Source organism: Hetaerina americana, unplaced genomic scaffold (assembly GCF_022747635.1).
Source record: "Hetaerina americana unplaced genomic scaffold, ioHetAmer1.1.p SCAF_3, whole genome shotgun sequence".
NCBI classification, from domain to species: domain Eukaryota; kingdom Metazoa; phylum Arthropoda; class Insecta; order Odonata; family Calopterygidae; genus Hetaerina; species Hetaerina americana.
The window spans coordinates 68,794,235-68,809,355 of NW_027286874.1; the positions used below are offsets into that span (position 1 = coordinate 68,794,235).

Below are 15,121 nucleotides of genomic sequence, written 5' to 3' on the forward strand. Positions count from 1 at the left end.
CTATCGCATTCACTACGATTTAGTGTTATGTACTTAAGCGCTGCTGTAACGACAATTTAGGAAACAATGGTTTAAAATTTACAGTGTACATGTTCTGCAGTCGGTTATGCCCTTAGAGACGCTGAATGCCAGCACAAAAATGATTTTCATAGCATAAGTAATGCATTAATTAATAAGTGAGGGAACTACAACGAAAAATCACCGTGAAATTTAGGTAATAAATTGTTAATTAGGATATTGAGTTATCAAGTTATTGATTATTTTGTTAGAAAATGTTGTATATAAAGTACTTCCTTCGTAGGGCAATGGATTCAGAGAAAATACTATTTCTCTCTGGTGTTTCTCTTGCGGTGGCAGTTGGATTGTACGTTCTGTGGGGTCCATCAACTACTAAAAAGAGAAAGAAAGCGGGTAAACACTGCTACATTTCGTTATAAATAGTAATTAGAAAGTCTGTTTGTCGGCGATCATAAATTCATTTTTTTAAATACACCGGTGTTTCCTATCTATTCAACAGTAGTACTTTATGAAGACAATCCTATGTTCAAACTAGAGTATGCATGAAATTTACCGAAATCGTCAGCTAATGAAATATTTTGCGTATATTTTGGATGTATTGTGATAAGCAATTCAGCACTCTTGAGTTCTGGTAAGTTAATAAAATCGGTGGCGTTAAGCAATTATTTGCAAGAATTTTTACCAGTAGGTGCACTTTCTGGTACTGTGTTTGTCTTAACGGCAGTAACTTAACAGATAGGTTTAAGGTTAGGTACTTTAATTCATTAAAATATTATCTGTGATTAGATTAAGCAGTTACATTGATTTTAATATCACAATTTTGACAGCTGTGGCCTCCTGATTATTTTTGTGTAAAATGTCTTCATTTCATTTTATCAAAATTTAATGAGAACTCCCAGGGCCATTGATTACACTGACACTGTATTTGTATGCTCTCTATGATGTGTAACTTGAAACTGTTGTTATTTGACTTAACAGGAATAATTGGACTCGTAAATTTGGGCCATACCTGTTTCCTGAACACTTTATTACAAGCTCTGGCATCCTGCCCAACGTTTATTAGCTGGCTATCTTGGCATGCTAACCGAGAGTTCAGGTTCAGGGATGGATACGCTTCCCATAATAGAACATTTTCTAGTCTTGCTGCAGCTATCTACAAGGTGATTCTAGGTGAGTATCGAAGAATTTTTACCCATAAATGCTGAATATATGTATATTTTTTAATGAATATTTTATTTCTGCTCAAAATATGAAAGTACCATTACCTGCGATTGAATTACTAAATTGTATCTTCTAGTGTTGAATGGAAATGAAGCCAATGAACAATCAGAGGACGGATATGCTTATGCACCATATTGTGTTCTTGAGGCACTTAATAAGCGTGGGTGGGCCATCAGTCCTGGTGAACAAGATGCTCATGAGCTATTTCATGCTCTCTTGTCTACAATTGGTGAAGAAATAGAGGCAAATAATGGCCAGGGCCCCATGGTGGAGCATAATAATAGATCTCGGATGGGTTTGAGTTTGAATGCTCATAAACCATCCATTACAGATGCTCTCACACCTTCAGATAACTGTGGGACAGGCCTGGAGCGTTTAAGAATCTCTAACGACAACCAGGTCAATGAAGGAATACAATCTTTGACAAACGAAGTGAGAGCTGATTCAAGTACTAGGAATCCACCATTCAAGGATGCGTTTACTATGATCTCCCATAGTGGGATTGAAGCAACTTCCGAATATGGTAGCCATGGAGATGAATTTGCTGGTATCCTTGGGAAGGGGGATGTAAAGTGCGATGGTGTGGGACAAGAAAGTGGGGTCAAGATTGTCCTAAATGAATCTATCAGGGGATCTGACACAGATGTCAGTAGTCATTTGGCAGTGAGTGAACTTGGTGATGGGGCCAAATGTGCAGACTTGTTAGGCAAAGATTTGCTCTCTGTGTACGCATCATCTTACCCAGGTTCTCCAAATGCATCACGATCTCCTGTCTCTGTGCAATCTCCAACCCATTCAGCCTCTCCAATTGGATCTCCCAAGAAGGTTAACCAGCTTTGCAGAAGAGTACGGTCTAGCATTGCCATTAACTCAAGGCAAAGGGTCCTGAGATATTCAGATGGACGATACACATCACAGTTGTTCGAGAGCAACAGCTGGGACAACACCGGAGGATTAGTGTCGTCTCCATCCGGCTCTCCATTCAGGGGTTTCCTGACCAGTCAGCTGAAGTGCATGTCGTGTAATTTTAAGGTATGTTGAGATATATTTTATGAGCGAGTACTGATGGTAGGATTAAACGTTACACCATTATGTTGTTTACCTTCTATTTATTTTATTTTAAAACATTGTATGATGCAGCTACAATAATTCCGTGGGTGTCCATTCATAGAGTGATCACTTCAACGCTAATAGAGGATTAGAGAGAAGGAAGCACGAGCATTGCTGGGTTTATGATGAGTTACGAAAAAATATTTGGGTCTTGGCTTGTTTGGTTGGAATATTATATTGATGAGCGACTTTGGAATTCCTCTCTGCTATGGTATTCAAGCAAGTGATACTTTATTCATCATTTTTTGTTTTGTGTGCTTATCGACAGTCTCAAAATGAGCACAATGCTATATCTCATGTAAAACTAATTTGGAGTATGTGTACTGCAGAGTGGTGGGTGCTAAGGATCATCACAATATTCCCACTCAAAAAATGTTTCCTTCTCCTACTTCATGGAGGATATTTCTATATGCAATTGGGTATTTCACAGTTATTCTGGTAGTCCTTTTTAAATGTGTGAGTGATTGTTTTTCTGAGTGCTTGTGAGTGTGTCAGCTCTGTTTGTCCCTGGCGTGGACTTAAGTAGTAGCAGTCATGGAAAGTGTATATCTGTTCATAAAACCAGGTATCCTCAATGGAGGCCCTAAACTCTGTCAATGATGCCCATTGAGTTTGAGTGTTTGGGTCTGTAGTTGGTCGCTGGCGAGGAAGTAACATTAACGCAAATTCCTGTAGAAAGGTTCTGGTTGAGAGGTTGTGGTTGGTCTCTGTCATGGAATTTATTTTCCCATAAAATATACCAACAAAAATTTTGTTTTCATTGCGGGACGAGTGTTTCAAACTTATTGCAGCTATAGTTTTTATTTTATTAATTCGTATCTTAGTTCATGTATTTTGCAATGGCAACAACACTTGTGTGATGAAAGATGACTTTCTTCCTCGCCAAACCTGGCCTTTTTTCATGTATCTTATGCTGTAGTCAGTTCTGGAGGTTAGCGTAGTATTCTCCAGTAATTGTTTGACCATTGGGAAGATAATCTATCAGCAATATCCATTTTGCATCCCATAAAACTGGAGCATCACCTTTCCGGCTGACCTAATTGCCTTTGTGGTCTTTGGTGGTAATGGATCATGTTTCCACTGCTTTGAATGCTGTTTTATCTCTGGGGTATAGTAGTGGACCCAAGTTTCATCTGTGGTCACAAACTGGCCAAGAAAATCTTGTTGGTTGCTCTCAAAACAGGTCACAAATTGGACAGAAATTTCCATTCTAATGTGTTTGTGATCCTGCATCAAGAGTCGCGGCAGCTATCTTGTAGATAATTTTCTCATATCCAATTGAACTGTTAAAATGTGATGTGCCCGTTCAGGTGATATCCCTAACAGCTTCAGCATTTTTTGCACTCCCAGTTTGAGACCCTTCATGACCATTTTTTGCACTTTTGCAGTACTTTTTGGGGTAGTGGCACATTTTGGCTAACTACTATGCAGATCATCATCCAAGCTGTCCCGACCAAACTTTAACTTGTTTGTCCACTTGGCAACAGTTGAAAATGAAGGAGCAGAGTCTCCCAGAGTATTCTGAAAGTTGGCTTGGATTTCCTTTGCTTTCATACCTTTCTTTCCCAAGTATTTAATCACTGCTTGAGTCTCAATTTTTTCCATCTTCAGAAATCACTACACGGGAACATCAACAGAGAGTCTGTACCAGAGATCTCTTACCAGAACACTAAATACGCGGTGAGCCACAAAATAGGTGTGTGGCATGGGGTGCAAGCATCAGGTGGGAGGGGTTGGTGATATGGGAGGATATAAGAGAGGAAGGGAAAAGCATTTGTTAAAAAGCTATCATTATGTGCAAACTTGTGTATATGCTGGAAAAAGACTAAATTCAAAACAAAGGTTAATTCAAATAATAAATCAGTTATTTTTTATGGGAAAAAAGGGAATAAAAATCAACCAAAACCATATATCTGACAGGCATCCACCGAAGCAAGACAGTAAGAAGGGCAAATTCCCTGTCACCTATTCTAAGATTGACTTCCTTACCCTGCTTTCACCACATCTAATTTCTGCTTCTTGTTCTCTATGTAGTGTGTGTATCAATTTCCAGTCTCTATGTTTCATTTCAATTTCCTTTGGTCTGGAATATGATGCATGGCATCATATTCCAGTCCATGCAGTAAATGTAGGCTTATTTAATATTTTCATGCATTAAGTAATTGCAGCTTTTGTGATTCAAGGTCATTATTCAATTAAATAGATTTTGCAGCTGTTATAGTTAAGTAAACATAATTTATTTAAATTTCCATAGGAGTAATTATAATAATGAATGATCTAATTTTTGTAGCATTTTATTAATCATTTATAGAGGTGATATTTTTTTGTTACTTTAGATAATGCTTTTTTATTTCCCCCTCTTTAGTCTGCTGTGAGGTATGACAAATTTGACAGCCTCTCCCTCAGTCTTCCTCCTAGAGGAGCTGGGTCCGACATGGGTTACCTTGTTGGTAATGTAAAGAAAGGAGTTACCCTGGAGTATCTCCTTCATCGCTTTGTCTCAAGAGAAATAGTTGAGGGTGTGACTTGTGAAGGTTGTACAATTAAGAGGAAGGAAGAATTAGGAGTTGATACATCCTGTGATGATAAAGCCATAGGCCCAGTCAAGGCTACTTTCCTTAAATGGCTGAACTTTGGTCGAGTAAGTAAAAGTGGTACAGATTAATAGAAAAAATGAAATTGTTTTATTCTTAGCGTGGTACTCTACCTATTTCCTAGAGCCAGCCGGGGAATTGGTCACAGCTGTGCCAGTCCTTTTTATATATATTTGTAATTTTGGTCGAAGATAAAAATTCTAGGGATTGATTCTTTTTCATTGAGTTATTTTGATGTTTTCTCACTTAGCATCAGTATTACTATTCATTTTAAAGATCTTGAAATTTTATTTCATCTGCTCGATGGATTCATTTTCTCAGACTTAGCTGTTTTTTATTTTTAACTAAGTAACTCTAATAAATATCATCTCATAGCGTCTTAACTAATAAGATATAATGAAAAGGTTTATGATGTTTCAATAAGGTCTGATTTCATGTTCTTCTTTTTAAAATTACAGCTACCCAAATGTCTTTGTTTTCACATCCAACGGACGACATGGTTTGATAATGGTCAGACTTCAAAGAGACATGATTTTGTTGCATTCCCAGAATACTTGTGTATGGAAATGTACACTTACTTGCAGGCAAGTGCATAAACAGCTTTAGCCAAAAGCAGTTCCTTTTGTCACACACTGAATATTTTACAAAATTTTGCGTAAAATTCCATCTCTTTGATGCAGGCCTCTGTTAGAGACTCAAAAAAGAGCAATCTCAAAGTCCTCAAAGAAGAAAATACGGTTAACAATAGATTGAGCAAAAGTCAACAGTCGTTAGAAATTGAGAAGACTTCAACAAAAGCGCCATTATCACCTCCTGTGAAGACAGAAAAATCATCTTTGAAAATGGAAATGGGCATTCCATCAAAAAGGTAAATAAATTTGATTTAAACTCTTTTAAAAGTAGCATAACTTCCTGGTCTTGTTTAGAAAAGAATTTAGTCTTTTTAAAGAGTTTTGGAAATGGCAGTATAAGCATATAGAATATCAAATCAATGTCGAAAATCTCTTTGAAATATATTATTTCAAAAAGGTTTCCAAAAGTTATAAAATAAGTTGTACCATGTTTGTTGGAGAAAAATAGAAAATAGGCAAAACAATACCGTTTTTGTAAGTTAGTTGATTTAAGTCCTGGTAAACTTCTTGCTTCTAAATGATGTAAGATGTATTATTTAGTACATGAAATATGAAATTGGAAAATGCAAAATTTAATTTCTTACCTGATGTTCAGATGCATCAGATTTACAATGCAAGTACATTGCACTACTACACTTACACACTCATTTTACCCTGGTCACCTTTGCACTTTTTCATAGATGTCTTTCTATTATTCTTGATGTCTATTTTTATTTCCTGCATCTTGAAAGGCAGGTTAATGCATTAAAGCTCCCTCCTGTGTATTACATATATAATGTTCTGGTGAATCTCCAAACTGTTCATTTTTTCATGGAAATGCCTGATTCTTTGTCATTTCCCTCGACTAAACCTTGAATCTCATTTGTGTTTTATATTGATTTACCTTGAATTGCTTTTCAGTGAAGGAAGGCTATGGCATAGGCCTTCGATTCACAAACGTAACACATTTAGATTGACTGCAGTGGTGGTTCATGTGGGTGATAGCAATTCCGGCCACTTTGTGACTTATCGTCGTGGTCCACCTATGCCGTCCAGTGTCAGGCAGAAAGGATTAGGCTCTCCCTTTAAACGGAATGGGTGAGTACATATGAATGGGTAAACAGTTCGGATCTGAAAGCCTGTCTTTTTCTTCTTGTTGGACACTAAGAGGGACTGGAGAATGGTCACTGAAGACCAATGGGACACTATCAATATGCAAGTGAGGCTGTTGTGATCGATCACTTTATTTGGAAGTGTCATTAGAGTTAAAAATGTTTGTCAGAAATTGAGTTTCATTTGTTCCTTTAGCTGTTGAAAATAATATTTGAACAAAGCAAAGTGAAGTGTTTATTAAACCAAATCGTCATTATTAAGAAGCCAGGGGATAAAAAAATAGCCTATTAAAATGGCAAATTTAGTGACATGAGGCTTCTGTAAGCATCACAAAAATACTTGTACTTTTCTTTTTGTGTGAAATTGTGGGCCAATTGTTATTAATTCACAGAATTATCCTTTGAGCCAGTTATTATGTAACATTATTTTGTGGATTCTCTTCCAGGGAGTTAAGCTATCCTCTCTCTAGATCTGTTAGTCTGGATGACAGCAGGTAAGTTGAAAGCATGCGTTACAATTATTGTTATGTTCATATTTTATTTAATTTCTAAGATAGTCTATGATATATTGGACTTATTTCATAAATAATTGTACAAAGTTGTTCAAATGTAGTGTGAAGCTTTTCTAAGCCCATTTTTGGTATAGATTTATCAATTAAGTGGCTTTAATTTCATACCTTTCTTTAAGAGTGCAAGATGATTTACTTTATTAGTGCAGCAATATTTTGAAATTTGCACTTTTGCTGTCTGTGCACTAGGAAAATTTAATTATCTTGATATAGTATCCATGTTCAATTAGAGTTGACATGTGTTCTAGAAGTCCCCGGATTGTATCACTAGTCGCCCTATGTACTGGTATATAGATAATTTTCTATTAATAACTAATAGAAAGTTTTGAATGAGATTTTTCATCAATTCATGTTCCTCTTTAACCCCATCATTTTCTTTATATAGTATGTCATATTCAATTCAGTTCTCAGCTCTTGTTTGTATTCTTAAAATAAGGTGACTTTTCCAAAAACTTTAAATGCTTTCTCAATTAGTGAAATTTAATAATTGCCCCTTCTTCCATGGTACAAAAGATGATTTACTGATTTATTATTTTGATTACTGATGTTTTTTATCAATTTGTGTGTATAAGGGTCTTAAAGGACTCTTGTAACTAACACAGACCAGCTGCTTACTGGCAAATCTGCTTATGACAAGGAGTTGAATAGCAGTGACTCTGCATTGATCAACAGGGCATGAGTTACTATTCTTTTTGTATCCCTACTTTTCCCTCATACTTCACTGCCTTGTCTCTCCTCATTCCTCTATTGATGGCTATTGAACACTCACGATTACCATGATTCCCTTCGGCTTTATATTAAGATCCTATTCAAAACAATTTTATGTTTTGTGGAAATTCATCATGGTTAAGAAACCACATCATGAGACTGTAAATGTCTCCACTAATTTGAATGCAATTGTTAATTTTCAGGTGGTACTACACTTCTGACACTGAAATAGTCGAGTGTTCCTTAAGTAAAGTTTTGGAGTCAGTTGCTTACATGCTGTTTTATGAGAAAGTTCTGCCCTCCCAAGGGTAGGAGTTTGTTTTTAAGCGGTTCGTTCCATCAGTATTCAAGTTGAAATACTTGGTCTCATGAATATTTTGCATTCTCATGAACTGTGTTTTTTCATAAATACTATTTGCCTAAAATATTTATGTATTCATATGTGGATATTTTCCATTTTTGTCAACTTGTGGGAAGCATTTTTCTTCTATTTATATGTGATAAAAGAATGATAACAACATTCTTTCTTCAAGCAATAACTCTTCTATTGCATGGTATTATAGAGATTGATGTCTATCTTTCTGCAGATTTACATGCAGAGAGAAGAATATGCTTGCTTGCTAGAGTTGATTAAGCTGCCAAATAGACATGTATATACTCTATTGTTACAAAATAAATAAATCATTAATAATGTCCTTATAGGATGTTTGAATTAGGTCATTATATTTGGTCAATCATGATTTTAAGTGCGGTCTTTTTAGTTACAATACCTCTTGGCGTCCCAAAATTTATTATTTTGCTAACCGATGTAGGGCTGGGATGCCAGCAAAAGTTTGACTATTTGACAAATTTTCATAATAATAACAAATAAAAATGAGTGTGTAATTATTCATCTATGCTGTTTATTTTAATCAGCATTGAATGGGCTAATTATCAATAAAATGAGATTTTTTGTGTAGTAGGTGCAGGAGTCGTACTCATCTTACTCATCAGTCATTATTTACATTGTCCAGTGAGTTCCTTGATAATTAGTAACCGAGAGACCAAAACCAGAATGGCATACAATGGTATAGCAAACTTGAGGCACTTTCAATTGATGTGGATCCATTGTTATTATTTTTCTATGATGTTTATTGCATTTTGCTGTGAACTGTCTTAACTGTTTCCAAAAAATAAATGCAACCTTCCACTGTATTGGAATTTTCATTTATTGATGTGTCAAGTGAAAAATCTTTATACATGATGATGCACCTCTTCCTATTCTTTTCTGTTTTCATGCTAACATGTTTTTATACACTTTTATTATAAATGTTATCGTGGTGTTGTTTACATGGTTTACCCAGGACATTGAATTTACTCTGTCAAGCTGAAAAATATATCATCTCAATTTTTCCTGCTCTTAAGTTTGTGTATACATTTTATTGACCGTCCAACTCTTTCTGAAGAATTATGCCTAGTCAAACGCAGTGTACTTTATATTTGAGCCTTCTTTTTGTTATTATTTACTTAAGTTTGAAGTTTCATTAAGAGATTATTTTTTGGCAGTTGATTATCCTAATCATTTTAGTGAATTGATAAATCTTGTGCAGTGGTATGATATTACCTGTTGTAAAAGCTGGAGGTAGGCACTTAAGTTGTCACATTTTTAATATGGGTACAAAATTAATCTCTTCTGGCTGTTTAACTAAATTCTATTGCACATATCCTTAACAAGTGTTAAGAATTCAGATGACTGGGGTTTGGTAGAATTTAGTGAAAGGTCAGTCTTCCTGGGTACAATATTAACCACACTAGAGAATGAGCAAGAAGAGGGAAAGGGGTACTTTCAGATGATTGGTTACTTAATTGGGTGATAGTGATAGATTTCATGTCCAAAGTGTGCCTAGTTTCCCTCATTTGCTTGAAGCTGTTTTCAAGACCATGTACTATCAACACCAAGACACTCATGCCATTGAGAATCTGCTATTTCTACAAATAGTATTGCTTGGGTAAACCATGAGAGAAATCCATGCTTAGCATTTATTTATGACAAATGATGTGCTTTCCATTACTATGTGTACTTTGCTTCAGTGGGCATCTAAGAAATCAGAATGTGGAATAGAATTTAATACTCTTAATGGAGGTAACTTTCTACTTTTCTAAAATTTTAATTCATCCCTGGAAAACTGATTTCTCTGTGAATGTATGTACTGGCATACCTCATTCTTTTCAAGTTGGGTGAGTTGTGTATTGAAGTGTTCAAAAGAAAAAGGGAAAATCATTTGGGAAGAATGTTGCGGATGCAGAATAAGGAGGGGCAATGAGTTAGGCTTGATGTGAATGGTTGGGTTGGTTGAGTGTGGCTGATAGTTAAGAATGGACTACCACATCTTTGCATGTTCTCAACCCATATATCTAGGTATCCTTGTACAATCCATAGGCGTTCAGTAGTTTCATGATGCCAAATGAAGACATGACAACAAGGAGTTTGGGGAAGTTTGTTTAGGTGTATTATGTTGTTTAATTTTTGGGCGACAAAATAAACTTCAAAATGATTAATATTTGGAATTGATTTTTGTAAGCATAGGATTTGGATAAATCTCATTTTATAGTCTCAAGGACAACAGTTGGAAAATTCCATTTGAATTGAGAAATTAAGGGAAGAAGATTCAAAACCAGATTGTATCATGAACTTCTATCTGGATCTTAAAACTTATGAGGAGGGTGATTTTAAATATTTTGTTTCAAAATTTGCTATTCAAGAGTGTTAATACAAATTCCACTGTGGAGTTCTTGTATGAAAGCATTTTTTCATTATGTAATATCTTGTTTCTAGTTCAGCCTAGAATTTTTGCAAAAGAAAGGTTGAAATTGAGTAGAATAACAATAAATTCTGCGGCCCATTTTTTACCCACAAAAGATTAAATCTAATTTTGATGAATGCATATCTGTTAAGAGTGCGCTACTAATTAAGTACCATGTATCATTTGGGTATGTACTAGTACCCAAAAAATCTCAAAACTTGAATTGACCTAGGTCTTCACCCAGAATTGAACCAAAGCTATTTGGCTGGTACCCAAATGCTCCAACTGGTCTAAACAAGTAATAACATACATGAACTTGCAGACCTTTTGTAAAAGGCAAGAGGCTGTGAAAAAAATTCATCTTATAATTCACCACTTTGCAACATTTAAAGCAGATGTGATCAAACCAGAGGGATTGCATAATTCGCTTTACGAAGAATGTCTTCAAATGACTTTTTTGAACTTATAAATATCCGACGGTCAGATTTATCAGAATTTTCTTTCAGTATGGCCGGTATAAATTAATTGCAATATGCTGTAATGCATTTGCCACCGTTTTCATTGCATGCACCACAGCCCAAGTGGAACAAAGAGTTTTTAAGAAATGAAAAATGACGACGAGTCTCTGAATCCGGTATTTTCACATTCAAATTTTGATCGAAATCAAAATGCAACTAGATGCGACTGAAAATTTTGTGTCAAATGAAGCCAGCTTTGGAACTTTTTCTTCTCTTTTAAAACTAGGGACTTATTTTGCTAACTTTAATGCTATTAAACCTGACCCCCTTCTCCTAAGACCGGTAGCGAGGCAGAACCAACATCAAATCAGAGTCTGTCACCGATCAAAAATATTCCAAGGCCACCGCAGCCCTCTCTGAAGGAGCGGAGTAGCCCAAGGCTCAAAGCCTCTCAGCTGCACTCATCGCAGCTGAAATTCCAATAAAATGACCAAGTCCCAAGTTTTGAAAGAGAAGAATAAGTTCCAAAGCTCTTTTAACAAGAACATGCCCAGCTGGCGTGGTAAAGGCGGGGCTGAATGGTCTTGGTTAGACTACTTTGCCACCAACTCTTATATTTGAATATTTTTTTGGAAAATTCACAGAGAATAAACTTCACGTGGCTCTTCTTTAATTCCTTGGAGTCGATTGGATGAGTTTAACATTGGCAAGAAAATGAGCGACAATTTTTCCGGCTGGTTGCCTGGGCAGCTGGAAACAATGCCGGGCATTAAAAAAAAATATTTTAATGGTTTTCCTGACTTCTCGCATAGCCTTTGGTCAATTTCATCGCTAAGAATTGATGCTTTTTGCAAAAATAATTCTCGAAAGTATAGTTCTAAATTTCATCAATATATGCATAATGCAGGTCACGGTACTCCAGGGGTAGAGTGTTGGACTACTGACCGGAGGGCCCGGGTTCGAGTCCCGGGCAAGCCTCTCTGGGCACCTGTTTCTCCACCCAAGCTATGTGATTTTTTAGGTACCAGATCTTCCAGGGAAACCATAACCGGCACAGGGAAAAGAACTGGCCCCCCTACCCTGATGTGTGAATTTCACACGCTGTCAGGCTTAGTACTGGGTGAACTCAACTATCACCAACCAAACCAACCTTCGGGTTTATGCATTTTAGGTGCATGGCTTCAGTTTGGAATTGGATGAATCCTGCATTCAGTTATTGTCATAACATATATTTCTAGATAAGCTTCCTAGGGTAGACGACTTTTGTTATTAGAAGTACACACGATCGATGTGAACTTAACATGTGAAGTACAATCATTAAATTCTCACACTTCATTTCCTTCCATTAACAAAATCAATAGTTCTCATATTCAGAGTTTATCTCTGATAATTACCATCTAATAAACATTATTTGACATATTTTACCAGCACAGGTGTTGAATTCAACTATATGAAATCCAATCAATCATTCCCAGAAGTCTCATTTAATTCAAAAAATAAATTTGACACTTTGCAACAAGCTGCCACCCTCCTTGATCAATCGTTTTTTTGAGCTTATTATTCGAAATCATTGGGTGGATTTTGAGCTATCATGTCCAAATCCGCAAATATCACCCACCTACTCATTTCCTCAACCCCAATTTTATACGAATATAGTGAAGTTATGAAGGATTCCATTGTTTCTCAAAATGTCCAGGTGAAACGAACGCAGTATACTGGCATAATCTTTAACAAATACTATTTTGATAATACATACATTAACACAATGTAACCCACCAAAACCTAATTGGATCAACTCAAATCTTTCGTGCTTAAATAGTATTCTCAAATTTACTAGATATTACCTTATTGAGATCTTTATCCTTGGTAGAAAGATTTCATCCTTGCATCATGATGTGGAGACACTAGTAATCCTCACTTTACTAGTATAATCGTTTTCCAAAATCCTGGAATGTCTCTTACTGCCAGGAAAACATTTTTCTCTGAAAAACCTTGTTTAATTAAATACATACATGCCACATGAAATACTCATGTAACTTTCCAATATAAAGTGGATGACCGATAACCCTAGAGGTTGATCTTTCAGAACTTAGTAGTTTTTGAAGTCATAATTAGATATTCTCGGGAAATTTATTAAAACATAATTAGAAGACTAGTAATTAATTGTTTGTAGCATTGATTTAACTTGAAATAATGATTTACATGCATAACATTTATTTAAAATAAGATGATTAAATATTTTAAAATCTTACCTTGAATACAATGTCTGTCCAATAAATACATGAACTGAGGCCATAAAAACTTCATTTTGCAAAATTTAGTCTCCATCGATTTTTTTCCCCTTTAAAGTACTCTCCATTTGTTGATCTGCACTTATTCCATCATCTTTTCCACTGTTTAAAGCACCCTTAGAAGTCCTCAGCAGTAAGGCTTTTTAGTTGTCTCGTTGTTTCTTGCTTTATTGTGTCCACATCTTCCCAGTGATGTCCCCCCCATCACATTTTTGTATTTTGGGAATAGGAAAACGTTGCAGGGGGCGAGATCTGGTGAAAAAGATGGATGATCAAGGATGGTGATTGAATTTTTTGACAGAAACTGGCGAGCAATCAATGCTGAACGTGCAGGTGCATTGTCATGGTGAAGGATACATCCATCATGTTCGGTTAAAATAGTGTGCACTGTTGATTTTTCTAAATTCAGTTCATCAGCTATCATTCAGACAGTTTTTTGACAATCGGCAAGGACAAAGGACTGCACACAATCAATGTTCTCTTCAACACAGATGGTTGAGGTCATATCCCAGCCTTCCATCATTTGTGGCATCTTGTTGGCCATCATTAAAACACTTAATCCACTTGAAAACAGATTTTTTCTTCAGAGCATTATCACCATGAACAGCTGTCAACATTTCAGTAATTTCTTGATAACTTTGCTACACTTAACCAAAAAACTTGATGTTGATTTATTGCACCATGATTTCGTCAATTTCCATTTTCGACAAACAGTAAAAACAAGGACAACAGAAACTGAAATAACTGGCACCATATGCACAGCTCTAAGAGATCCACCAAGCACAGATGGCTCATTGAGTCTCAGGCAACAAGTGCCACCAGTGGGCGGGGCTATAGTCTGTGTCATGGCTGCCAGATTGCACCAGTTTGCACATTTATTGCACAGGCCACTTTTTTTCCACCTAAAAATGTATATGTAAGAATTCAGAGAGAATATTTTGTAAATTCTCACCAGTTTGTCACCAATGATGCTAGAATAGGACTTAGGCAGTTTATATAAATCCTCTGCCATCATTTGTTAAATAAACTTATAAAAATTTTGCTTAATTCCATCAAGACTTGAGAAACTATACAGAGTCTACAATATTAATGTTAGCTTATATCTTTTGCATGACCTATGCACACATCTTTGTGGAATCAGTACCAATACTCTCTATAGCCAGTAAAAATTAATTTCCCTATTGCAACAAACATAGTTAATTATCAATCATTTGCCCTATAGCCAGAGAAAAATCCATCTACATTACCATTGATTTTCTGATTATGAAATAATTAATTCATATTAATGCTTTAAACCTTATGAATTTCTGTAGACCTTTAGATCCAGTGGTGACTAGGGCACTTCACTGAAGCAGTTATTTTTTAGATCACTGTTATATGAACCTGTGACGAGCGGAATTATTTCAGTAATACAGATTGAACTTGGAAGTTGCATCACACATTTAGTAAATAATACTGTGAATAGATATGCTAAGACAAATAGTCGCAGAAAATGAATAGATATCTCTTCATACATATTTCAATGATACCTTATGCATAATTCTGAAAGGCATCTTTGACCTGGTCAAGGCAATTCTTTTCAATATGAGCTACAGAGAAAATAAATTTCTATCAAACTTAAAACAATACTATATCAGATATCTGAG

General features: G+C 35.8%; 1 protein-coding gene across 1 annotated transcript; it reads left to right on the forward strand.

The window, feature by feature from the left end:
* The first annotated feature begins 1 nt into the window (after position 1).
* Usp30 (ubiquitin specific protease 30) lies at positions 2–9,137 on the forward strand. Its single transcript, XM_071588130.1, has 10 exons — positions 2–214; positions 302–411; positions 997–1,188; positions 1,316–2,271; positions 4,715–4,990; positions 5,402–5,527; positions 5,624–5,811; positions 6,476–6,652; positions 7,113–7,160; positions 8,147–9,137. Exons 2-10 carry the CDS (start codon positions 306–308, stop codon positions 8,253–8,255), a joined length of 2,178 nt encoding a protein of 725 aa, XP_071444231.1. The 5' UTR covers positions 2–214; positions 302–305; the 3' UTR covers positions 8,256–9,137.
* Positions 9,138–15,121: the final 5,984 nt, after the last annotated feature.